Source organism: Mustela nivalis (assembly GCF_964662115.1).
Source record: "Mustela nivalis genome assembly, chromosome: 16".
NCBI classification, from domain to species: domain Eukaryota; kingdom Metazoa; phylum Chordata; class Mammalia; order Carnivora; family Mustelidae; genus Mustela; species Mustela nivalis.
The window spans coordinates 6,994,546-7,019,177 of NC_139035.1; the positions used below are offsets into that span (position 1 = coordinate 6,994,546).

General features: G+C 40.5%; 1 protein-coding gene across 4 annotated transcripts in view; it reads left to right on the forward strand.

Annotated features, from left to right (window-relative positions):
* Nucleotides 1-24,632, forward strand: part of WDR64 (WD repeat domain 64) — a 134,387-nt gene that overhangs the window by 100,835 nt on the left and 8,920 nt on the right. For all 4 annotated transcript variants that reach the window (XM_082702656.1, XM_082702657.1, XM_082702658.1 and 1 more), the window contains 8 exons: nucleotides 1,370-1,471; nucleotides 2,493-2,562; nucleotides 4,232-4,268; nucleotides 5,038-5,177; nucleotides 6,655-6,760; nucleotides 15,468-15,526; nucleotides 19,570-19,679; nucleotides 22,548-22,736. In XM_082702656.1, the coding sequence (XP_082558782.1) occupies nucleotides 1,370-1,471; nucleotides 2,493-2,562; nucleotides 4,232-4,268; nucleotides 5,038-5,177; nucleotides 6,655-6,760; nucleotides 15,468-15,526; nucleotides 19,570-19,679; nucleotides 22,548-22,736 (813 nt within the window). The remainder of the gene's footprint in view (nucleotides 1-1,369; nucleotides 1,472-2,492; nucleotides 2,563-4,231; nucleotides 4,269-5,037; nucleotides 5,178-6,654; nucleotides 6,761-15,467; nucleotides 15,527-19,569; nucleotides 19,680-22,547; nucleotides 22,737-24,632) is intronic.

Sequence of the window (24,632 nt, forward strand, 5' to 3'; positions counted from 1 at the left end):
AAAGGCATATAAACCCAATACCCAGTCAGAGAAAAATAACAGTGCAGTGAGCCATACATCATATTCCCTTCCCATGATAAGATGATTATACAAATATAACTGATTTAGAATCACTTTAGTATTTTGCAAAACATCCAATTTAGTGCAGAACTGTTGAATGTAGCTGGGGCCCAGCGTAAAAAAGGCTCTAAAGTTGAAGGTGGTTTCCATATTGGTGGCAGAAGCCATCTCTACCTCTACCTCCGATTTGCTTAAGATCCCTTCACCAGTCAGGAGAAATAGCCTTTCTCTTCCTGTTCAAAGGCTTATGCATTTTTGGGTCCAAACTGGAAATTGTTCTTGCTGATTACTAACCATTCGGCTCACCCACACAACAGAAGAATCCAAAAAGTTCGAGCTCCGTACATCATCAAGCTCACAGGCCTTTCTTCAGAGCTTGATTCACTCCCTAGGACCTTCCTCCATCACTCTGCAGTGCAAACTGGCAGAGGCAATTCCCACTAAAGGAAAAGGAATGTTTTGCTGCAAGATCTATTTTCAGTAAAGAAGGTTAAGTGTGACTTTAGGAGCCGATCACGAAGTACCACTCTAGGCAGCTGAGGGACTATCACCATGCTCCTGGGAACCAGCCCGAAGGATGTATGGTTTGTTGGCAGCTGGGTTGGTGGGAAGTGAGCCATTAGAATAGGATTGCCCCTGAATTACCTGCTTGTCCCCTTCACTCATTTCTGTGCTCCCTGAGGTTAGTCGTCCTATTTTATTCAAATTTGTCCTTCCATTTACTCAAAGAGTAGAATTCTATTCTTTAAATTTTCTGACACTTCAAGGAGCTTATCTATAAGCCCACTCTGACCTACAATTAGGCTGACTAGACCAGCTAATTGGGCTAACAGACATTTATTTATTTGTTTGCTCATTTGTTTCTTAAAAAAGATTATTTATTTATTTATTTATTTGACACAGAGCGATCACAAGTAGGCAGAGAGACAGGCGGGGCAGGGGGGAAGCAGGGTCCCCACTGAGCAGAGAGCCCAATGCGGGACTCAATCCCAGGACCCTGAGATCATGACCTGAGCCGAAGGCAGAGGCCCAACCCATTGAGCCACCCAGGCGCTCTGTTTGTTTCTTTCTTTATTTTTATTTTATTTCATTTTGGATTAAAAGACTTTTAAACAGCAAATGGTCATAGTGTTACCCAGGGCCTCATTCAGGAAGACAGCTTCCAGCTCTATACCTTTGGGTTTTCTCTCGTGTTCCAGGACAGCCACACTGCAGGAGTTAATCAGCTCATCATGGCGTGTATCAAATGAGTGGTGTGAGTTGCCTGAATGTGTAAGTGTTTATTTTGTGAATGTGTGTTTCCTTCCAGGTACAGACCTGAAGATTGCTTCATTGTGGACCCTGATTTGGATCCCAAACGCTTTAGGATTAACAACATCCTGTTCCTCTTTCGAAACCCCGAATGTGCAAGGTAACTCGGTACCTACTGATGAAGAAATACTGCTCGGATATATGTAGCGATGTCCAAAGAGTTCTGCTTATCCCAGAAGTTGCAACCAAGGGAGGACAAGTTGGCTGCCCTGTTTGGCTGAAGCTTTCTTCCCTGTTGCTGTCTTTTGTAGGCAGGGGGTCCCCGGGGATCCGCTTTGTGGATCCGCTTACCACGGCAGCCTCACACCAATCTCTAACACCAGTAGAGGAGACAGCAAATGCTCAGCTGACCACACTGTGGCCAAAATCGAGTTCTGTGAGCACTGACATGGGGCAGAAGGAAGCATTTGCCGGGCAAAAGTGACAGCCCCTGACAGCTGCTGCCACAGGAAACTGCCGCTGAAACTGGGCCATGTCCACCCCTTTCTGAGGGAGCAGTGCCTTGTTCTGTCCTCTTCATATATGCTTGAGAACTCTGATTTTCAGGCAACACGTAACAGTAAACATATCTCCTGGGAAGAAACCCAAAGCAGCAATGAGCCCGTATATAGAACCTTCCTTACCCCTTGACTTGAAATTGCCTTCTTCTGAGACTATTGTTGAAGATTTGATCCATATCGATCCCTGCGCCAGAACCTAGGCCACTTTCCAGCCCACTCCAGCAGAGCACTGCCGAGACGACCAGGCCAGGACTGCATACCACGGAGCAGAACTTAGCCAGGCTTCCCAGGGGCCCGGCTCCAGCCCGCTTCCTGCCATTTCAGGGTCAGCTTCTGGGACTGAATCTAGCCTGAGATTTGGGACAGGGCAGATTTTTATTTCCCAGACACGAGCAACAATCAATCTTAATTACCAAGGCTCCCCAACAGTGTCTAGCAACAGCAGACAGATGAACGTTGTAACACAAGGTATCAGGTGTGACTTCTGTCTTAAGGAAGTGGCTCAGGACCCCCAGATAATGAGAGAAGCGACCCACGGAAGTTCAAGCGGAGACAAGCACACTTCGGGGGTGATGGATTATCTTCACCTGTCCTCCTTGGGTTTCCTCCCTCTCTTTGTAGGAGACCGAGTCAGGATTCTGTGTGCTCTTCGTCCCAGTGTGATTCTAGTAAAGGTCCACAGAGTAGCAAGGTAAGCAAGAAATAGAGTATATCTTCCTGTTACACTCAGCGTTGGTTCAGAAATGGTGATTTGTCCCGTGTGAACCCCTCCTTTGACAGAAGGTCAAGGTGGGGAAATTCTGTGTGTACATGTGCGTTTAAAAACTCGTTTTCCTAGAAAACAGTGTCTAAACTGTGCCCATCACTCATTCCCATGTTTGCAAGGCTTTCATATCTGCAAATCATCAATGTGTACTTATAAATAAAATAAATTTTAAAAATAAATAAATAAAATAAATTACAGATGCTTTTACACTTCTTAAATCATAAAGCAATTCTAGGCAATCTCTTTTGCTAAAAAGTAAACACATTTCACAGCACAACTTGTAACACGCTGAATTTCAAACTCTGTTCTCAGTCCCAGTTTTTATAGATTTTACAACATTACATCTCTAGGAGGATTTTGTTTAAAGGAGACTTTTTACCGCAAAACTTGTTTTAGAGCCACTAGTTTTGTGGAAAGAATAAACTTTTAAGGATGTAAGAGTCAGACAGACGGAACACTTCAATCCCAAGTGCTCCTTTTATTTTCTGACTAGTTTTAGAGACATCACCTAATCTCTGAGCTTCTGTTTCTTATCCGTAAAAAAGGAATAACAAAGCCTAACTCACAGGGCTGCGGACAGAACTGGAGATCACAGACACCAAGAACTTGGCATGCCTTACAGATGTGGGTACTCCTATCATTAAGCCCTACCTGAGCCACGAGAATGTGGCTCTCTAGGGTAATAAGAATGTTACCCTATTCGTGAACATGATGATCTCTGTGATACATTTTTTCAGAATTAATTCAAAACTAACTGAAATGAATGCTTAGAGCCATCAAAAGAAATGAAATCTTGCCATTTGCAACAACTTGGATGGAACTAGAGGGTATTATGCTGAGCGAAATAAGTCAATCAGAGAAAGACAATTATCATAGGATCTTCCTGATATGAGGAATTTGAGAGGCGAGGGAGGGGGCTTGGGGGGTCAGGAAGGAAAAAATGAAACAAGATGGGATCAGGAGGGAGATAAACCATAAGAGACTCTTAATCTCACAAAACAAACTGAGGGTTGTTGGGGGTTCTAGGGGAAGGGATAGGGTGGTTGGGTTATGGACATGGGGAAGGTATGTGCTATGGTGTATGTTGTGAAGTGTAAACCTGGCGATTCACAGACCTGTACCCCTGGGGCTAATAATACATTTTATGTTAATAAAAATAATTTTTAAAAAAACTTTAAAAACCCCTAATGCTTAGAAATGTAAATTTAACAGAGAACAAAGGTGCTTGCCAGAAGAGAGGGTTGGGGAGATGGGCAAAATGGGTGACGGGGAGGAGGAGGCAGAGTGTTCCAGCTGTAGAATGAATAAGTCACAGGAAAAAAAAAAGATACAGCATACAGAATAGAGTCAAATGGTATTAGAATGGCGTTGTATGGGGACAGATGTGAGCATAGCATAAGGTAAAGACTTGTCTAGTTGCGAGTTGTACACCTAAAATTAAAGCAACAATGTAACATTGTGTGTCAACTCTACTCCAATATTTAAAAATTTTTTAAAAAGGAATGTGAATTCCCCTGAAAAATCTACTCACCCAATGTATCTCATTTCTTTACAATGTCACAGAAATATTTTCTTGTTTTCTCCCCTAATTCAGGGAAGCAAACAGAGCATACACGACAATGAGGTTAAAGGTCAGTGTGAAATCACCCCTCCTGTTTGTAACAGTTCCTTTGCAACAGGGATTTTAGGTTCTAGAATACTCTTAATGAAGGTACAGTATGTTCTCTTTTTTTTAAAAAAATAGATTTTGCTTATTTATCTTAGAGGGAGAGAGAGCATGAGTTGGGGGAGAAGCGGAGGGAGAGGGGCAAGCAGACTCCATGTTGAGCACGGAGCCTGACACAGGGCTTGATCCCAGAACCCTTGAGATCATGACCTGAACCAAAGTCAAGAGTTGGACACTTAACCTACTGAGCCACACAGTCACACCTACAATGTATTCATTTTGTGACTAAATATTGACGTGTAAGATTCTGTATTCTAAGAGGTAGAATTTCCATTTTTAAATACTAATTCTAGATTTTTAAAAACCCAATACATTACTGACGCTCTTAGTCTTCAGCCCATTTCCTCAAACTTATACTTGATTCATAAGCCATTTTGGACATGCAAGTCTTACACTGGATGTATATGGACTTTTCGCTGTTATATATAGGGCAGAGGCTTTTGTAATAGGGTCAAAATAAACTTTTCAGGCTTTTCCATTGATCCAGGATTCTGTTTGTGAATGCTTTTTTGTCCTCTGCCCTGAGTGAAGTTTTCTGGGGTTGAGAAACATGTTCTAAGAAAAAAGAATGTGTTGGTTTACTATTTTCCTACCTGCCTCCTCTTTTATAGTCTATAAAATTTGAAATTCCAAGTATTGTAAACACTCATGGTAGCTCATTAACTTTTCTGTAGGTGAGCAACATGATGTCACAGCGGGACCGCAACAGCCAGTGGACAAGAAACATCCTGCAGGCACCAGTGTCATCGATACTCAGCCCCCTGTCATTGTCACCGCTCATGAGGATGGACACCTTCGCTTTTGGAAGCTGGAGGTGATGGGGCCCACTGCTTACCTGGAGCAGCAGAGAACGAGAGAGATAGAAGTAGTACTCAATGAATCCTAACCTAAGGTTCTAGAGTACATCCACTTCTAGTATTCTTCAACCTTTTAGCCAAATTGCTGACTTTGCAGCCTGCTCCCTGAACGTGCTATCCAAACTTTACAACAGGCCATTTTGTAACTCAAGAGGTCAAAACTACTAAATTAACTATTTCAAATCTTCATTTTCTTTTTTTTTTTTTTAAGGTTTTATTTTTAGGTCATCTTTACACCCAATGTGGGGCTGAAATTTATAACCCCCAAATCCTCTATGGACTGCACTATCCAGGCACCCCAACCTCTCTTTTCTTTAAATCAAGCTATGACTACACACCACTCAATATTTCATTGGACATGTAAATAATATTAGAGGATATTAATGATATAGTAAAAGAATATAAGAACACTCAAGTGTTTGAATATCTATAAATTTTTAGTTATCCAAGCTATTGGAAGAAGTTATTACATCGTACTGTGTGTCCTTAAGTATTTTACCATGAAAAAATAACTTTTATTTACCAGAAGGTTTTAAATGACTTGGAGCAGAGTGTCGTGGAGTTTAAAGTTCGGAATATCAGTAAAGACATGATGGAAGGAAGGATGTAAAGCTGGTGAAAAGGAAATCATTAGAGAGGCTTGGGAAACTCAAGAAAGAGCAACTGTTCGCTATGGCAGAGGGTGGGACCCAGCTCTCTGCTGGGCAAAATGCCTAAGTCTATCAGTAGCTTGTAGCTTCTCAGTGGGAAACTCGTGGTTTGAAAATATGAACTATCAACAGCTTTCCCTGAGAGTACTGAAGTTTTGGAGCAATGCCAAAATAGGAGAGAGAAACAGAAGAAAGATTAGATCCAAGTAAATCTCAGGAAACGAGTGGCAGGTGCAAATTCTTTCTTCCGAAGCATGGATATTTATTCTCTAATACGGTGTCTGTGGAAGTCCTTCCTGGTGTTGACTTATCCTAAGAGATGAAAAACAATCTGCTGAATTTGAATCTCTTACAATTCCGTTGTCTTGCGCCAACATTCAACAATAGATATTTCTGGAAAGGCAAATGTAATAACATTACTGCTTGAAACAAGTGAAGTACACTTAAACCTGAAAATAATGTTTGTTTAGAAGGAAAGCCTGTACCCAGAAAAGAGGTCTGAGGAAGTGCATGGAAACAGTCATAGGAGACGTAAGAATCACTCCCAAGTACAGCGGGGGTCTGTAATGATCAGAGTCTGTTGCTCTTAATTCATAGTTGTTACATCTTCATGAATATTTCATTTCAAGGAAGCCAGTCCCTACAGATAATCTCAGTTCGTTTTTAATCACAAAAAAAGAGAATCCTATTCCAGTTGTAGAGATAATTTTTAGGTGGAATTTTTAAAGAGAAATTTAACTCCAATATTAATATTTTATAGAATTTATTATCCTACTTTATTCAGGGAAAACTGCTGAAAAATATGCTGCCTTTCACAAAACATTCTGCCATTTCTCTGACATCACTGTGTACGGATTCGTGCAGCCGGATACTTCTGACCGGGAACGTGGGTAAGTCCTGCTCAGGGCGTCGGCACCAGGAAGCTCTCCCACCTGCACGACCAAGAGGTGCAGATAGGATAACGCAGAGCTTTTATTGAGACAAAAGACTAAGAAGGATGCTTCAGCGTGAGAGAGTGTTAGGAACGGCTTGCTGAATAAATGGAACAATAAATGAGTGTCCTGACAACCTAGTCAATTCCCAGCTCTTTATTTAAAACAAGACATCCTATTTTTTCTTCCATCTTTAAATGGGGTACGTTTTTTCCCCATCTTTAAATAGGACTACCTGTTCCCTCACCTTACATATGGGAAAAGTATACAGTTTTCATTTTGAATCTTGGAAGTTATATTGCGTTAATCTTCATTATTAAGGGGAGTAATGGCATTAATTAGGAAAGGGATTCTTCTCAATAGGGGACTTTTATATTGATTGTTACAACTCATAGAGTTGGTCTTGACCCTTTCATGTAACACAATCCTCTCTTTTTAAAAAGAGATTTTATTTATTTAGAGAGAGAGAGAACAAGAGAGAATCTTTTTTTTTTTTTTTAAGATTTTGTTTATTTTTTGAAAGAGAGAGAGCATGAGAAGTGAGAAGGTCAGAGGGAGAAGCAGACTCCCCATGGAGCTTGGAGCCTGACGTGGAACTCCAGGATCATGACCTGAGCCAAAAGCAGTCGCCCAACCAACGGAGCCACCCAGGCACCCCTGTGAGAGAGAATCTTAAGCACGCTCCACGCTCAGTGCAGAGCCCCACGCAGGGCACAGGACTCAATATCACAACCCTAAGATCATGACTTGAGAAGAAACCAAAAGTCAGACACTTAACCAACTGAGCTACCCTGGTGCCCCAACAATTCTCTTTTTTAATGCTGAATTTTCTTTCTTTAATTGTTTTAAATAAATCCTGAATTTTCTTCCTTTTCATCTCTCCCAACTTTGAAAGATTATGTGTGTATGCATGCATTTTTGAATTTTACTAGTGTTTAATTTTAAGTTCTTAAAAAAAAAACAACCAAACAAACAAGAAAAAACCCAGTTTGTTAGAGTTTATACTGAAACAGCATCTTTTCAGTTAAACAAAATCTTGGCCCACTTTACCTTTCTTTTGTTCTACATCCACTCCTTCACTTACCATTGGCCAATTTCGTAAACTTGAGATTTGCATGCAAGATACTGCTGTTACCTTAATATTTAAATTTTACATCTTCTCCTTAAAGAACATTGTTCTCATTTCAAAACTTATTTTACCAAAGTCCCAACAAACCAGTTTGTGGCACCAATTAGTTCAGTTTTCTGGAGATTACAGAGAATTTTTTTTTATATTTATATTCAGTATAACCAGTAACTTTACAATATATGTTTAAAGTCATCTTTATTTTATCTGGTTTTATTGCTCACCACCTGTCCTGTACACTCCAATTCTTGAACTCTCTTATATGTCCATCTCTATGGTTTCTGTCATTTCTGTTTACAGCCACCCAGAAAAATCTAAGGTCAAGCAAATTTATTCCTTTTAAAAAACATTTGCCTGCATATTTTTGCACGAACTGTACCTACTACAGCATAAGTTTTTTCTAGCAAAATACATAGAACTAAAATTTGACATTATCTACAGAATTCTCAGACGGCATCTCTGTCAGGGTTACTAAGAGGAAACCCCTCGTTATCACAGAGTCCTTCTGCGTCTTGAGGTTTGTGTTTTTTGTTGTGATCCAGATAACTAGAGTGGGGTGGGTTTGGGATCCAATCAAGCTTCAGCTATAGTATAAATAAGACGTGTAGGTTATGACCTTAGGCTTCCTATTCCTGTGCAACTGTAGATGCTAACAGACCTATGTAGTTTGCTGTCTAGTCACTGTTTTAAATCAGGAATCCTCCAACATTATTAGTTGTTGTTTTTTTGTTTTTGTTGTTAAATGGGCTTTTTTTTTTTTTAATTTCAGCTTCAAGTTCACAGAAAAATTCAGTAGAAATTACAGAGTTCTCATACACATCCTGCCCTCACCCTCCCTAAAACAGTCCCCACCCCCCACTTGTTTAAAAAAGATTTATTTATTTATTTATTTTAAAAAGTGCGTGCATGGGGCGCCTGGGTGGCTCAGTGGGTTAAATAAAGCCTCTGCCTTCGGCTCAGGTCATGATCTCAGGGTCCTGGGATCAAGCCCTGCATCTGGCTCTCTGCTTGGCTGGGAATCTGCTTCCTCCTCTCTCTTTGCCTGCCTCTCTGCCTACTTGTGATCTGTCTGTCAAATGAATAAATAAAATCTTTTTAAAAATTTAAAAATAAAATAAAATAAAAAATAAAAAGTGCGTGAATGCAGGGGCTAGGGGTGAAGGGGCGGAAAGAGAGGGGGAAACGTCTCAAGCAGACTCCCTGATGAGCGTAGGGCCCAACGGAAGAGCTCAATGGCAGCACCCTGAGATCCGACCTGAGCCAAAAGCATGACTGGGGTGCTCAGTGGGCTGCACCCCCCAGGGAGCCCCTGGATGCCCCCACTTTCAATGTCCTGCACGAGAGTGGTACGTTCATCACAGCTGCAGCGCCTACAACAACATGTCAGTATCTCCAAAATGCGTGGTTCACGCCGGGGCTGTGTGTATTCTACGGGTTTTGACAGATGTCCGGTGACAAGCATCCACCATTCTAATACCTTAGAGAGTCGTTCCAGCAAAAATCCCCTGCGTCCTGCCTCTCCTTCCTTCCCTCCTCCCCAGCTTCTGGCAATTATTGACCTTTTTATTGCCTCCCCAGTTTTGCTTTTCACAGAATTTCATAGTGGAGATTGCATAGTACATAGCCTTTTCAGACTTCTTTCACTTAAGAAATAACCCATTTAGGTTTCCTCCGTGTGTCTTCATGGCTTGAGATCTCGTTTAATGTTAGTGCCGAGTAAGATTCCACTGTCTGGATGGACACAGTTTACTCATCCATTCACCCGCTGAAGGACATCTTGGTTACTTCTACGTTTTGGCAATAATATACAAAGCTGCTGTAGACATCTGCGTGTGTTTGTGTGGAAAACAGTTTTCAATGCCTTTGGGTATATACCAGGGAATACAGTGCTGGATCATATAGTAAGAGCGTATTTAATCTTGTGAGAAACTTCCAAACTGTCTTCCAAAACAGCCGTACCATTTGGTGTTCCCACCAGAGATGGACGAGCATTCCTGTTGCTCCACGTCCGTCTCAACACTTGGTGTCCTCGATTTTTTGGATTTGGGCCATTTTAAAAGCCTTGTGGTTTTAACTTGCATTTCCCTACTGACATACAATGGAGATTATCTTTTCATATACTTTTTTGCCATCTGTCTATTTTTCTTGTTGAGGGGTCTGTGCAGATCTTTGGCTTATTTTTTAAATCAGGTTGTTTATTTTCTTATTGTTGACTTCTAAGAGTTTTTGGTATATTTGGGATAAGAGTCCTTTATCAAATATGCCTTTCACAAATATTTTCCCCCAGTCTGTGGCTTGTCTTTCTGTTCTCTCAATAGTGTCTTTTGCAGAGCAGAACATTTCAATGTTTTAAAGATTTATTTCTTTGAGAGACAGAGAGCACAGAAAAGGGAGTCAGATAGAGAGAGAGAATCTCTAGCAGACTGTCTACTGAGTGGGGAGACTGACTCGGGGTTTGATCCCAGGACCCTGAGCCATAATCAAGAGTTGAACACTTAACCGATGGAGCTACCCAAGCGCACCTGGAAGTTTTCAGTTTTAAAGAAGTCCAGTTTGTCAGTGCTTTTGTTCATGGACTGTGGCTTTGGTGTTGTATCTGAAAAGTCATTGCCAAACCTGAGGTCATTAAGACTTTCTTCTAGTTCTATACTTACACATGTTACCCTTAGAATTGTTTTGAACTGGTTTATTTGAGTGCACGTTTGTGTGGGAAAGGTGTAAGGTTTATATCTAAACTGAGACTTTATATTATGAATTGGTATTGAATTTCATCAACTGCTTTTTCTGTATCTATTGATGTGATCATATGGTATTTCTTTGTTAGCCTGTTGATGTGATGGACTACATTAGTTGATTTTTAAATGTTGCCCATGGTGTATAATTTTTTTTCCTTTTTTTAGAGAGATAGAGCATGAGAAGGGGTGGGGAAGGAGGAGCAGAGAGAGAGAGAGAACCTCAAGCAGGCTGCATGCTCACGCAGTATGAAGCCCTGCTCAGGGCTGGACCCCAGCGGCATGACCTGAGCTAATAGGTCTTGGATTCAACTTGCTAATATTTCGTTGGGGGCTTTGTACCTATGTTAATAGGAGCCATTTGTTTATAGTTTTCTTATGATGTCTTTGTCTGGTTTGGCATTAGGACGTGCTGGCCACACTGAAGAAGCTAAGTAGTATTCCCTTTTGCTTCTATATTCTGGAAGAATTTGTAGAGAATTGTTAAGATTTCTTCCTTGAATGTGTGTTGGATTCACCATTAAATCCATTTTTACCTAATGGTTTCTGCTTGAGAATGTTATTAATTACTTTAATTTCTTTAATAATATGGCCTACTCAGATGATTTATTTCTTCTTGTGTGAGCTTTGGCAGATTGTGTCTTTTGAGGAATTGTGCTGTTTCATTTGGGTTATTAAGTCTGTAGGCATAGAATTCATAGATTCCTTTATTATCCTCTTAATTCCCCCTGAGATTTTTTTTTCTTAGTTAGCCTGGCTACAAGTTTATCAATTTTATTGATCTTTTTAAAGAACCAGCTTTGGGGGGCCCCTGGGTGGCTCAGTCGTTAAGCATCTGCCTTTGGCTCAGATCATGATCCCAGGGGCCTGCCCCTCCCCTGCTGCTCTCTCACATGCTGTCTCTCTCTCTCTCTCTTTCTCTCTCTCTGTCAAATACATAAATAAAACCTTGGGAGGAAAAAAAGCAGCTTTTGCTTTCTTTGATTTTTTCTATTGGGTTCCTCTTTTGAGTTTCATTGATATCTGCTCAGATTTTTATTATTTCTCTCCTTCTGCTTACTTTGGATTATTTTTCTCTTTTTCACCTAGTCCTAAATGGAAGCTTGGATTATAGCTCTTTCTTTTTTTCTAACATATGCATATAAATTGCCCTATAAGCGCTGTTTCTGCTGCTTTACTCAAATTTTGATGTCATGTTTTCATTTTTATTTAGTTCAAAATATTTAAATATTTCTCTTGAGTTTTTTTTTTTCTATGATCTATAATGTAGAAGTATGTTATTTCATCTCTACTTACTCTAGGATTTTCCAGCTCTCTTTTTCTTACTGATCTCCAATTTATTCTATTGTAAACTGAGGGCATTCACTATATGATTTCTATTATTTTAAATTTGTTAAGGTATAATTTATTGTCCAGAATGTGGTCTGTCTTGGTGAATGTTCCATGAGAGTTTGAGATTAATACATGTCGGATGCAGCAGCCTACAGATATTAATTATATCTAGTTGACTGATGGTGGTTTTTAAAAAATATTTTATTTATTTATTTGACAGACAGAGATTACAAGTAGGCAGAGAGGCACGCAGAGAGAGAGGAGGAAGCAGGCTCCCCACTGAGCAGAGAGCCTGACGTGGGGCTCCATCTCAGGATCCTGAGATCATGACCTGAGCCGAAGGCAGAGGCTTTAACCCACTGAGCCGCCGAGGTGTCCACTGATGGTGTTTTTGAGTTCAACTATGACTTTACGGTTATTCTGCCTGCTGGATCTGTCCATTTCTCATGTCCATTTCTCAAAGAGGGGTGCTGAAGCTTCCAACAATAAAAGGGCATTATCTATTTTTCCTCTCAATTCCGTCAGTTTTCACCCCACCTAACTTCACACTGTAATGTTAGGCATGTGCATGTTAAGGATTGAGGTCTTCTTGGAGAACTGACCCCTTTATCATTATGTAATGCACCCAATCATTCCTGATAATTTCTCTTTCTCTGAAGCCTTCTCTGTTTGAAACATAGCTGCTCTTGCTTTCTTTGATGAGCATTAACACGGCAGACCCTTCTCCATCCCTTTACTTTTCATCTGTCACGTGTCCTTACGTGTAAAGTGGATTTCCTGTAGGCAACGTGTAATTGGGTATTGTCTTTGAATCCACTCTGATAATCTCAGTCTAAGTGGCTTACTTAGACTGTTGACATCAAAGTGATTATTGATATAGTGAATTAATATCCATCATATTTCTTACTGTTTTCTATTTGTTACCCTTGTTTTCTGTTCTTACTTTTGTCTTCAACTCTCTTTCTGCCTTTTGTGGGTTTTTAAAAAATTTTTATCTATTTTAAAAATTTCTTTTCAGTGTTCCAAAATTCATTGTTTATGCACCACACCCAGTGCTCCATACAATACGTGCCCTCCACAATACCCAACACCAGGCTCACTCAACCCCCTACCCCTTTCCCTTCCAAAATCCTCAGTTAGTTCCTCAGAGTCCACAGTCTCCCATGGTTCATCTCCCCCTCCGATTTCCCCCAATTCCCTTTTCCTCTCCATCTCCCCATGTCCTCCGTGTTATTCCTTATGCTCCACAAATAAGCAAAACTGTATGATAATTGACTCTCTCTGCTTGACTTATTTCATTCAGCATAATCTCCTCCAGTCCCGTCCATGTTGATAAAAAAGTTGGGTATTCATCCTTTCTGATGGAGGCATCATACTTCATAATTATATGGACTACATCTCCTTTATCCATTTGTCTGCTGAAGGGCATCTTGGCTCTTCGCACAGTTTGGTGACTGTGGCCATTGCTGCTATGAACATTGGGGTAGAGATGGCCCTTCTTTTCATCTGTGTCTTTGGGGTAAATACCCAGTATGCAATTGCAGGGTCATAGGGAAGCTCTATTTTTAATTTCTTAAGGAATCTCCACACTGTTCTCCAGAGTGGCTGCACCAACTTGAATTCCCACCAACAGTGTAAGAAAATTCCCCTTTCTCCACATCCTCTCCAACACACGTTGTTTACTGTCTTGTTCATTGTTGCCATTCTAACTCGTGTAAGATGGTATCTCAATGTGATTTTGATTTGAATTTCCCTGATGGCTAGTGATGATGAACCTTTTTTCATGTGTCTGTTAGCCATTTGTTTTTGTTTTTGTTTTTAAGATTTTATTTATTTATTTGACAGAGAGAGAAATCACAAGTAGGCAGAGAGGCAGGCAGAGAGAGGGGCGGAAGCAGGCTCCCTGCTGAGCAGAGAGCCCGATGCGGGGCTCGATCCCAGGACCCCAGGATCATGACCTGAGCCGAAGGCAGAGGCTTTAACCCACTGAGCCACCCAGGCACCCCTCTGTTAGCTATTTGTATGTCTCCATTAAGTGAACATTTTATATCATCCCACTTTCTTTTAGCATAGCTTTTCTTCACCTATCCATTAGATCTTTTTAAAAATTTTTGAGTGGTTTCCCTAGAGTTTGAAATAGACATTTACAACTAATTTATGTCCATTTTCAAACAACACTACACCACCTCAGTGGTAGTACAAGTACCTTATAATAACAAAGTATTCCTAGGTTCTCCTTCTCATCCCTTATGTCATAGCTGTTATTCATTTCAAGTATCTATAAGATACAATTGTCAAATATATTATTGCTGTTACTGCTTTAAATACACTGCTGTTAGTTTTTAATTTATCTTCACTTATGCCTTTTATTATGCTCTCCTTTTCTTTATATAAATCTGAATTTCTTACCTGTATCACTTTCCTTCTCTTTTAAGAACTTCAGGGATGCCTGGGTGGCTGAGTAGGTTAAGCGTCTGCTTTCAGCTCAGGTCATGATCTTAGGGTCCTGGGATAGAGCCCCGCATCAGGCTTCTTGCTCAGTGGGGATGCTGCTTTTCTCTCCGTTTGCTGTTTCCCCTGCTTGTGCTTTCTCTCTCTGACAAATAAATAAATAAAATCTTTTAAAAAGAACTCTTAGTATTTTTTAAAAGATTTTATTTATCTATTTGAGAAAGACCATGCCTGAGTTGGGGAGAGGGACAGAAGAAAAAGGAGAAGCAGGCTCTCCACCGAGCAGGGAGCCCATTATGGGACTTGATCCCAGAACCCTGGGATCACGACCTGAGCTAAAGGCAGACGCTTAACCGACTGAGCCACCCAGGCATCCCAAGTACTTCTTTTGATATTTCTTGCAAGGCATGTCTACTAGCAACAAATTCTCTCAAGCTCTGTTTGTCTGGGAAAGTCTGTATTTCCCCTTCATTTTTAAAGGACAACTTCACAAGATACAGAATTCTAGGTTGATGGTTTTTTCTCAATCCTTAAATATTTCATTCCATTCTTCTTGCTTGCACACTTTCTGAGAAGTTAGATGTAATTCTTATATTGTTCCTTTATAAACAAGCTATTTTTTTCCCTCTAGTTTCTTTCAAGATTTTTTTTTCTTTCTGCAGTTTGAATATGCCTAGATCTAGTCTTGTTGCTTTTTTAAATCTAGTTTTGTAATTTGGACTGTAGGATGATTCTCTGTAATGGTGCGTTTATTTCTATTTCTTCTACCCTGACATCTAGAAGAACTCTGAGTATCCACAACAATAATAAGTCATAATGAAGTTGCCATGTATACTCAACAAAACAGGATTCCTACATAGAAATATTGATAACAGTTTTTTCTTTCATTTCATTTCTGGTTTTTCAGATTCTGTTTTATTTACTGTTATAAATGCCTAAGTCAAATTAGTTTGGTGGTCTGGGTAGTATCTGCTTAGGTAACATGATATCTAACTAAAGATTCCAATGTTTACATTTTATACAGAAGGACATGTTATCCTTTGCAGTATTAGTTCCTTCCTGGATCCGCCCCACGAAGAAAAGGTAAGAACTTTAGTCTTAGTTTAATTCATGAACCAGAATAGACTAATTAACCATTTCTCTGTGCTAGATATGACAAAAGACAGAACAAGACATGACTCCCTACTCTTGAGTCCTATCTAATACTATTGAATCTTTCTTTTTTAAGATTTTATATGTTAATTTGAGAGAAAGACAATGAGAGAGAACAAGCATGAGAGGAAGAAGGTCAGAGGGAGAAGCAGACTCCCCAGTAAACAGGGAGCCCCATGTAGGACTCGATCCTGGGACTCCAGGATCATGACCTGAGCTGGAGGCAGTCACTCAACCAACTGAGCCACCCAGGCACCCAATGCTATTGAATCTTAAGAGTACTCTTATCTTGATGGGCACCAAGAAATGTATAGAATTGTTGAGTCATTAAATGGCACACCTTAAACTAATATAATATTGTATGCTAATTATACTTAAAATAAAAACAGAAACAAGAAACAAGCTACGTGCCAAATAACAACGGTTTAGTGGTGAAAAGAGAGGATGAGTGAGGGAAGGAGCCCGCAGTGAGCTACTTTAGGTCATCTTCATGTTTTCATTTACTTGAGAGAATTTATGCCAAATCCTAGAGCTTAAAAGGGTTCACACATTGTCTAGTCCTCTGCAGTCAGTTTATATAGCTTATATGTCTTCACAGAAGGAGATTCTATAACTTTTCCTTGCAAGTCTAATCTGTGTCCAACCATTGTAATAAAGTCATGGGGATGAAAAGTACAGCATAGGGAATACAGTCAACGACGCTGTAACGACTTCTGAGGGTGGCAGACGGCAGCCATGCTTATCGTGGTGAGCGCTGAGTAATGCACAGAGTTGTCTAATCAGTGTGTTGTACACTTGTAACTGACATAACATTGTGTGGCAACTATACCTCAATTTCAAAGAAAGAAACTCTTCCTCACATCTAGGCTAAATCCTCCTTGTAATTCAAACATGTTTTATGCTCTTTTTAGTGTTAATGCAATGTAAATGTCACCAGTCTTATTCATAACCATTTAAATATGCATTTTTGTGCAAATGTGGATATACAAATATAGCTACATATGTTATAAAGACTCAACACTAATTAAAGGTTGCAGCAACGAAGCACTGTTTTACCCTAGGCTTATTTCCCTTTACGTTCATATTTCAAATCCAAAAAGCAAGCAAATAGCAATTTTTTTGCTTTGGGATTATAGGCAGTGACATATGGTTACGTAGATGAGGATTGGATTCCTTGCAGAGTGTCACAGAATGGTTACTGTTTCAAACATTATTTCATTTGATCCCTAGAATTTTCTTTTTGTTTCCAGGAACAAATCAGAGTCTTATAATGTTCAGATGTTTAGCTTTAGTATGATTATCTCCACTTTGCCCAGGGGAAATCAGAGACTGCCTTGCCTAGGAGCACACAGACAGGTAGTGACTAAGCTGGGGCTAGAACCAGGCTTCTGATCCTCAAATCTAATATTCCTCCCTTATATATAACCCTCCCTGCTATCAAATAGAAAACAACATTCAGGGGCGCCTGGGTGGCTCAGTGGGTTAAAGCCTCTGCCTTCAGCTCAGGTTGTGATCCCAGGATCCTAGAATAGAGCCCCACATAGGGCTCTCCACTCGGCGGGGGGCCTGTTCCCTCCTCTCTCTCTGCCTGCTTGTGATCTCTGTCTGTTGAATAAATAAATAAATAACATCAAAAAAAAAAAAAACAATGTTCAAACTCATGAAGCCTAGAGTTTCATTTATCAACAGCTATAACTGGCCTACAGTCAAGGCATGTTGTGAGAGGAACAAAAACAAATAACATTCTTGAGCCATGTATAGGTGGAAAGTTATCTGTTTTCTCTAAATTGCAATGATTATCATATTCCATTATTAATTTTAAGACATAAAAATATGACCCAAAGCCTATAGTTTTGTAAATGGACTTTCCATAAACTGGCAAACAAGACCTTTACAGACCTTTAAGAGAAAAATCTTAAAAACAAAGCTGTAACATAATATTGAATTAGACTTAAAGCATTTTTACCAACTTAAAAGCAAAGACTTTAATCACTTAATTGAAATTCTTCTATAGTCAATTTCATTTCAACGTTTTCTGGATGCGGACAATGTATTTTTCCACTTCGTACATGTCTGCCTATTTACAAATATACAACAGAGGGGCACCTGGGTGGCTCAGTGGGTTAAGCCTCTGCCTTCCGCTCAGGTCATGGTCTCAGGGTCCTGGGATCGAGCCCCGCATCGGGCTCTCTGCTCAGTGGGGAGCCTGCTTCCTCCTCTCTCCCTGCCTGCCTCTCTGCCTGCTTGTGATCTCTCTCTGTCAAATGAATAAATAAAATCTTAAAAAAACAAAACAAAACAAATATACAACAGAGTCTGGTTACAGGAGGCCTCGCCTCTGCACAGACCAGTATGTACCATGAATGAAGCCAATTGCAGTTATAGATTACAACTACAACCAGAATCTAATAGGTCAGTCTATACATAAGGTGTTAATTATTTTCTTTATCAATCATTCATAAATAATTAATAATTAGTTATAAATATACCTATACTACTAATTAATAATTAACAATTATTAATTATTTAAAAGATGCCCCATGTAATAAAAATCTTCTAAGAGATAGGATAGTCAAAATCTGCCCACCTAAAGAGAGATCATTCTTATGATAATATACACGGGGCTACAGGAAAAAAAGTCTTTGAGCAGTGTTTTTCTTTTCTTTTTTTTTTTTTAAGATTTTATTTATTTATTTGACAGAGATCACAAGTAGGCAGAGGCAGGCAGAGAGAGAGAAGGGGAAGCAGGTTCCCTGCTGAGCAGAGATCCCGATGTGGGGCTCGATCCCAGGACCCCAGGATCATGACCTGAGCTGAAAGCAGAGGCTTTAGCCCACTGAGCCACCCAGGTGCCCCTGAGCAGTGTTTTTCTAAGTACAGGTCATAACCCACTTTAGGGTCATAAAGTCAATTTAGGGGTGGTGACTGTATTTTCATTAAGAAAAGGTAATAGAGTGGAATGAAATGCAGCAGAACAGACTAGACAATAGCAGCGTACAGAGCACTGAGTTAGGTTAAGTATCTGTGTGTGAATGATACTGAAATGCATTCAGAATGCATGTGCAGGTATTTTATCTGTTTACTAGATCATGAAGTAAAATATATTTCTTACTGTAGATATGGCACATAGTAGAGAAACACTCGCCTTAGAGATGAATCCCATTCCAAGGCCAAGAAAGAGCTCTTGGATGCCAAGGTGTTCTTGACCAGCTATGAGACAGGAAGAAGTAGGAGAAGGCAGATTTCCCCCTGGTTTTCTAAGAACAACTTGAGGGAGCTGAGTCAGAAAGCCAAGAAATGTAGGAGGAATTGTGTCTGGCCTTGGTTAGAGTCTAAATGAGTAGGAGACTCGTAGGATAACTCCCAAGCTGCCAGAATTCTAGCCACACAAATGCTCTAGGTAGATGACCCAGGAAGAATTCATGTTGATCTGGGATCGTCAGAGAAAGAAAGGGAACATGCTGGAAGGGGACGCTGGTGCAGAGCCAGCTCCCCAGTTGGCAAATCTAGGGTTCTACACTTGAGAATAACACACAACTTGAAGGAACATACCAATCAAAGAACAAAATAGCCAGGGCTATCTCTGGATAAAACTTTAGGCTGGAAAGTTTTGCCAGCCTCCCCTTTGGTCCTCACCTTTCATCTCTGCTCCCTCCTGCTCCTGATTCCACTCTGCCTTGGCCTCCCCAACAACCCTCCTCCTAAGGCTTTTCCTTCATCTGCTCATCTTGTAATCCTCAACTAAAGGCACTGTTAATCCTCACTTAAATGAAAAATTGCTAAAAACATAAGATCTTTCCTCTCTGGGATATGTGCAGATTAGCAGACACCAGGGAGAGGGACGACATCTTGTACAGACATCCACACCATTCACTCATACGCTTGGCTCATTAGTGGTTAATGGTTTTGCTCCAGATTGGATTTTGATCAGCATATACTTATTGCAAGGGATATGTTTTATTGTTGCTCTCTAGAAATTGAAGCAGCTGCTTGTCTGGCGTGCTCATTCTTTAGAAATTGTTCAAGTAATCTATATAGAAGACAAGCAATTGGTGCTTACTGCCTCCATCGATGGCTCAGTAAGGTATGGACCTCCATATTGTGAACTTAGGGTTTGGAGCATGAGAAGTCAAACTTTGGGTCTAAAGTTCAAATATATATATATATATATATATATATATATATATATATATATATATACACTCTTGAATACACTCTTGATTGGGTAATTAAAATAAATAAAATCATGAACAAAGAGTTGCATGCACAAAGGGCCATGGTTTGGAATTCTTTTCCATGCCCAAGGAGATGAGATGCCCTGCTCTTCTACACTAGAAGTATAACAAATACTTAATTAAATGTGTTTTTTGGTGGACTCGTTTGGAAGAGTTAAGCAAGATAATTATCTCAGAGAGATAGACCCACACCCAGGGAGGACCACAGGAGACACAGGGTCAAAAGTCACAAAGAAAATAGTACCAAAGTGCTACTTAATGCTGAGAAAAATGGGAGTGAGCTAACGTTTTCACAGACAGTGGGATTGATTTTAAAAAGTCTACTTGTTTCTCATCACCTGGATAATGCTAAGTTTACACACACAAAATGCTGAATACACACACACACACACACACACACACACACTGACAAAGAGAAAGGAAACGTCATGACACTTTGTGAGACCAATTGCTGCATCTTAAAATGCCTCAAAATCATGGTGATGAATTATCCTCTTGGGAGAATAAAGTCAGGAATGATCGAGAGAGGTAGAGAGACTTCAAAGTGTATTGGAGAGCTCAAACATAGTGAAGGCCAAAGGAAGGAGTATCTGGCATTGTATAAAAGACCCTGTGTGGACCTGAGACTGATCTGGATCTTCGCCTTGAAAGAGAACAGCCACCAACGAACTGTAAGCGAAGGACTGACATCATCTGATTTACATTAAAAAAAATAATAATAATATGTAGGGAATGGATTTCAGAGCAGCAAGGTGGGAGGAGAGAGAACAGTTTGAAGTCTGTGCCGACGGCAGTGGCCTGGACTGGGGCAGTCGCAACTGTGCCGCAAGGAAATAGTCTGGGTCTGAGAACGGTCTAGGAGGTAAAAAGTGGGAGACAGAAACTTTAACTGAAAGGGGAGGTAAGTGACAGATGTCAAGAATATCTCCTGGCTTGTGCAACTCAGTGAATGTTGGTACCATTTGGGAAGAGAGGGGGCGCCCAAAGAGGAAGATATTTTTAGTGTGGAAGAGTGAAGGTCAACTTGTAGAAATGTTGAGTTAAAGGTAAGTCTGTGAGGGTAAGGTCAACCTGGGGTCCAATAGAGCTTTTCCTCAGCCAGAAAGGGAATCTGTTGTTTTATTCATAGGAAAAGTTAAGGACATGACATTTCATTATTATAGATGGTTTTCACAACTCTGTCCCTTGGGTCTCTGTTCCAGCTTATTTTCAGCTACCTGTCAGCAGAAGTGCTAATTGGGGAATGGTAGCACAAGCACGTACACACACACACACACCCCACATGTCACATGTGCATACAGTCCCGTTGTTAAAAGCCGTCCCTTCTCAGACCAGTCACCCTTGGCACGGAGAAGTACTTTCAAGATTCCTTCAAGTGAAGATCTCCCTGGATACGCAGCTCAGAAAAAGTAGCTCTATGAATAGCTCCTTCAGAGACGGTTCTCTTCATAACTAAGCTCCGTCCTTTTGTGAACACTAGCTGCCGCTCTCTAGCAGGGTAGGCAATTTTAACACTAAATCTTTCTCGTCAAAGAGATGAGGATTTTATACTGTAATAAAGGCTTAGCTCTTGGACAGAGGCTAGAAGGGGTGAAGATCTGTATCTGAGGCACGGGAAATCAGGCTGCGAGGCGGGACCAATTGTCTAGGAGAAGTCCACATGCCAGAGCAAATGCCACAAAACCAAGGAGAGCAGAAGCTGCTTCAGGTCTGGCCAAGAACACAGGGAGTTTGGAGTAGTCCTTACCCTCTAACTTCCATGCTGGAAGGGCTGCTCCATTTCACTTTGGTCAAGGCTCCAGCAAGGGCACAGTGTTGATAGAGTGTTGGGGAATTCAAATATGTAGGGGATATCAAGTGTTTATGCTACATTCTTAGGATGCTGTCAGATGTGAGCAGTGCTGACTGGATCCCTCTGCTGCCTTCTCCTCAATGGCTGCCCCTGGACCTGGGAAACCACTTGGACTTTGTGGAATTACCTCTTAACTCACTTAGCTTGTCCTCCTCATGGGCCATGATGACTGTGTCCATTGTTTGCTACTCTGAGGTTGAAATCAAGATATAAAAATCTTCCACAAAGCGTTTTGTCTTTCTTTGAGACCTAGAGCACATACTCTTGCAAACAACATTCTGTAGTACTTTAAAGTAAGTAGCCTGCTAGAGGGACCTCATACACTGAACCAATGGAAAAATAATAAATACAGATGGGAGCCATTTTCTCTGCCATTTAAGAGCTCAGTCCTAAGAAATTAGTATGGTGTTTCCTTAATAGTAGGAGTTATGGACAGAGGTTGAGAGGGTGTGGTAATAGGAAAAGAGTCTGTATGAAACCCATCCCACAAGTTCTCCTGATGTGGATACGGAGGTAAACAGCTGAGATGTAGCCCACTCAAAGGCCTAATCCAGCTAATACCCAGCCAGCATGGGTTCTGATCACCTTGAATGAGCAGGGTTATTCTAGGAAATATCTGTTCCTTGAATGGGCTTCATAAGTACAGATTCAAGTTGACAGTTCCTAAAATTGTTGTAGATTAGAATTTTAACTTAAAAAAATGGATCTGCTCTGATTACTTTCATGTATTTAATAGGAAGAGTTCTAGCATCAAGCTCCAAATCCCTAATGTATCAGTGAAAAATCCATATAAATGATCCAATAAACAGAATAACTTCCACTGAATTCCAGCCACTTTCTTCTCCCTACCTTGGCCTCTCCTCAGGCTCTGGCATGCCTTCAGTGGTCATTACTGTGGGTATTTTGGACAGCGAAGAATGTTCGAACTATCACAATCAAGTGATTTCATTTTGCCATGTGATGTTAACGAATATCCGGTAGAAATAAAAGAAGAAAACAAGTTCACAGAGAAGAAGCAAAAATATGAATATCCTCTGGTATTTGACCGGCAAAAGTAAGACCATTGTTTTTGTTTTTTGTTTTGTTTTGTGTTGTATTGTTTTTATTTTTTTTAAGATTTTATTTATTTAACAGAGAGCGAGAGATATCACAAGAAGCAGAGAGGCAGGCAGAGGGGGGAGGGAGAAGCAGGCTCCCTGCTGAGCAGAGACCCCGATGTGGGGCTCCATCCCAGGACCCTGAGATCATTACCTGAGCCAAAGGCAGAAGTTTAACCCCCTGAGCCACCCAGGTGCCCCATGTTGCGTTGTTTTTAGATGAAAAGACAAGAATTAAACTCTTATGCCACTGTGACGCTGGGCTGGATGTGGAGAATTCAAAGGTGAACAGTCCAGGGCTTTTCAATAATGTCACAGTCCAGGGGAGGGGAGAAATACGGAAACAAAAAACTATAATTAAATATAATAGTATTTCTAAGAAAATTTAATTCTTAAGATAATCACAGAGGAATTAGGGGATATAACCAAACAAAGAGGACCAAAGAGGCAATTTTGGTATTCTTTGCTTAGTTGAATCCTATTTAAGGAAAAGCACTAATTAATGAAACACTATGATACATCATCAAGTTTTTCAAGACTTGGCAGTTCAGTGAGCCAACAAAGAAGACATGGTAGGAAATAGAGCAAGGAAAGTTTATAGAGGCCAAATCACAATGGGCTCTTGGTATGGGCCAACATAAGGATTTTAAACTTTAGAGAAATCACAAAAGAATACACAAGAAAAAGGTCTGAAGAAAAGGATAGTGAGTTTGGTTTTGGACAGGTTTAAGTTTAAATGCTTGTGAGACATCCAAGTGGAGATATTTAATGAGCATTAAGATAGACCCACCTGGATGCCAAAAAGAAAGCCACAAGCAAGTGCTTGAGAAAAAAATAGGAGACATGAGGTGACAATTCTTTAGGTTACTTTGTAAGGAAGTCAGATAGCTCTAAATTTGAATAAGAGTGTGATTCATGGGCTTGATTGTGTCTCAGGGACATGACCATTGCTTAAAGTCTTGGAGGAAGAAACAGTTCCTCAGGAGGAAGTAGGGAGTTGGTGGAAGGTGTTTTGTCCTTTTGTAATGTTCAGTTCTGGTTTTGATTGGATCTTTGCCATAATGGAAGAGATCAGTGCTCATTTGAGTTCAACATCAGCAAAGCCTGGTGGATAACCTCAGGGGACCAGTCCTACCTGGACTGGCAACATGGAATAAATTAGGCCTGGGAAAACTGACTAGATGAGCCCAAAGTGGGAAGAATCAGAGGGGATTATCTAAAATAAAGTCCTTTAGGAAAATCCCGAGTGGGTCAAAGCTAGAGAGACTCAGTGCCATCATCCAGTCCAACAGCTGGTAGAATAAAAAGGAAGAGAAACTAAGAGTCACAGTCAACATAGAATTTGGATTAAGACAGGACCAGTTTGAGAAAAATCAACAAGGATTCCAAGTGGCTGCCAAACCCTGCTGAAGAGCTCAAGACTAGCCAGCAAGAGCCCTGGAGAAGAAGTCTTGCCAAAACGTGAGAGGTGGTGTCATAGAGCCAAGACTCCAAGATGTCTTAAAGTTCACCAAGCAAAGTTGGTCATTCTCCCTTGGGTAATTGCTGAGCCTTGACCGCAACCATCTGTCTTAGTACTCAAAATTGTATCTTCTAATTTGGTCATATGCATCTCCTTCACTAACTCTGTGAGTTCCTTGAAAATTAAGACCATGTTCTGTACATCTTTCTATACCCAGGTCTTAGCTTACTGCTAAGCACACCGTAGGCACGCCCAGGATATTCAAGTGAGCCAATAGGGAGTGACCTAAGGGCAGCCATAGCATCATCAGGACTGGTGCCATGGGAGCCAAAGAACCAGGGACCAAAGAAAGAAGGATGTAATGGATATTTGTTTAGTAGGCAGAGGATAA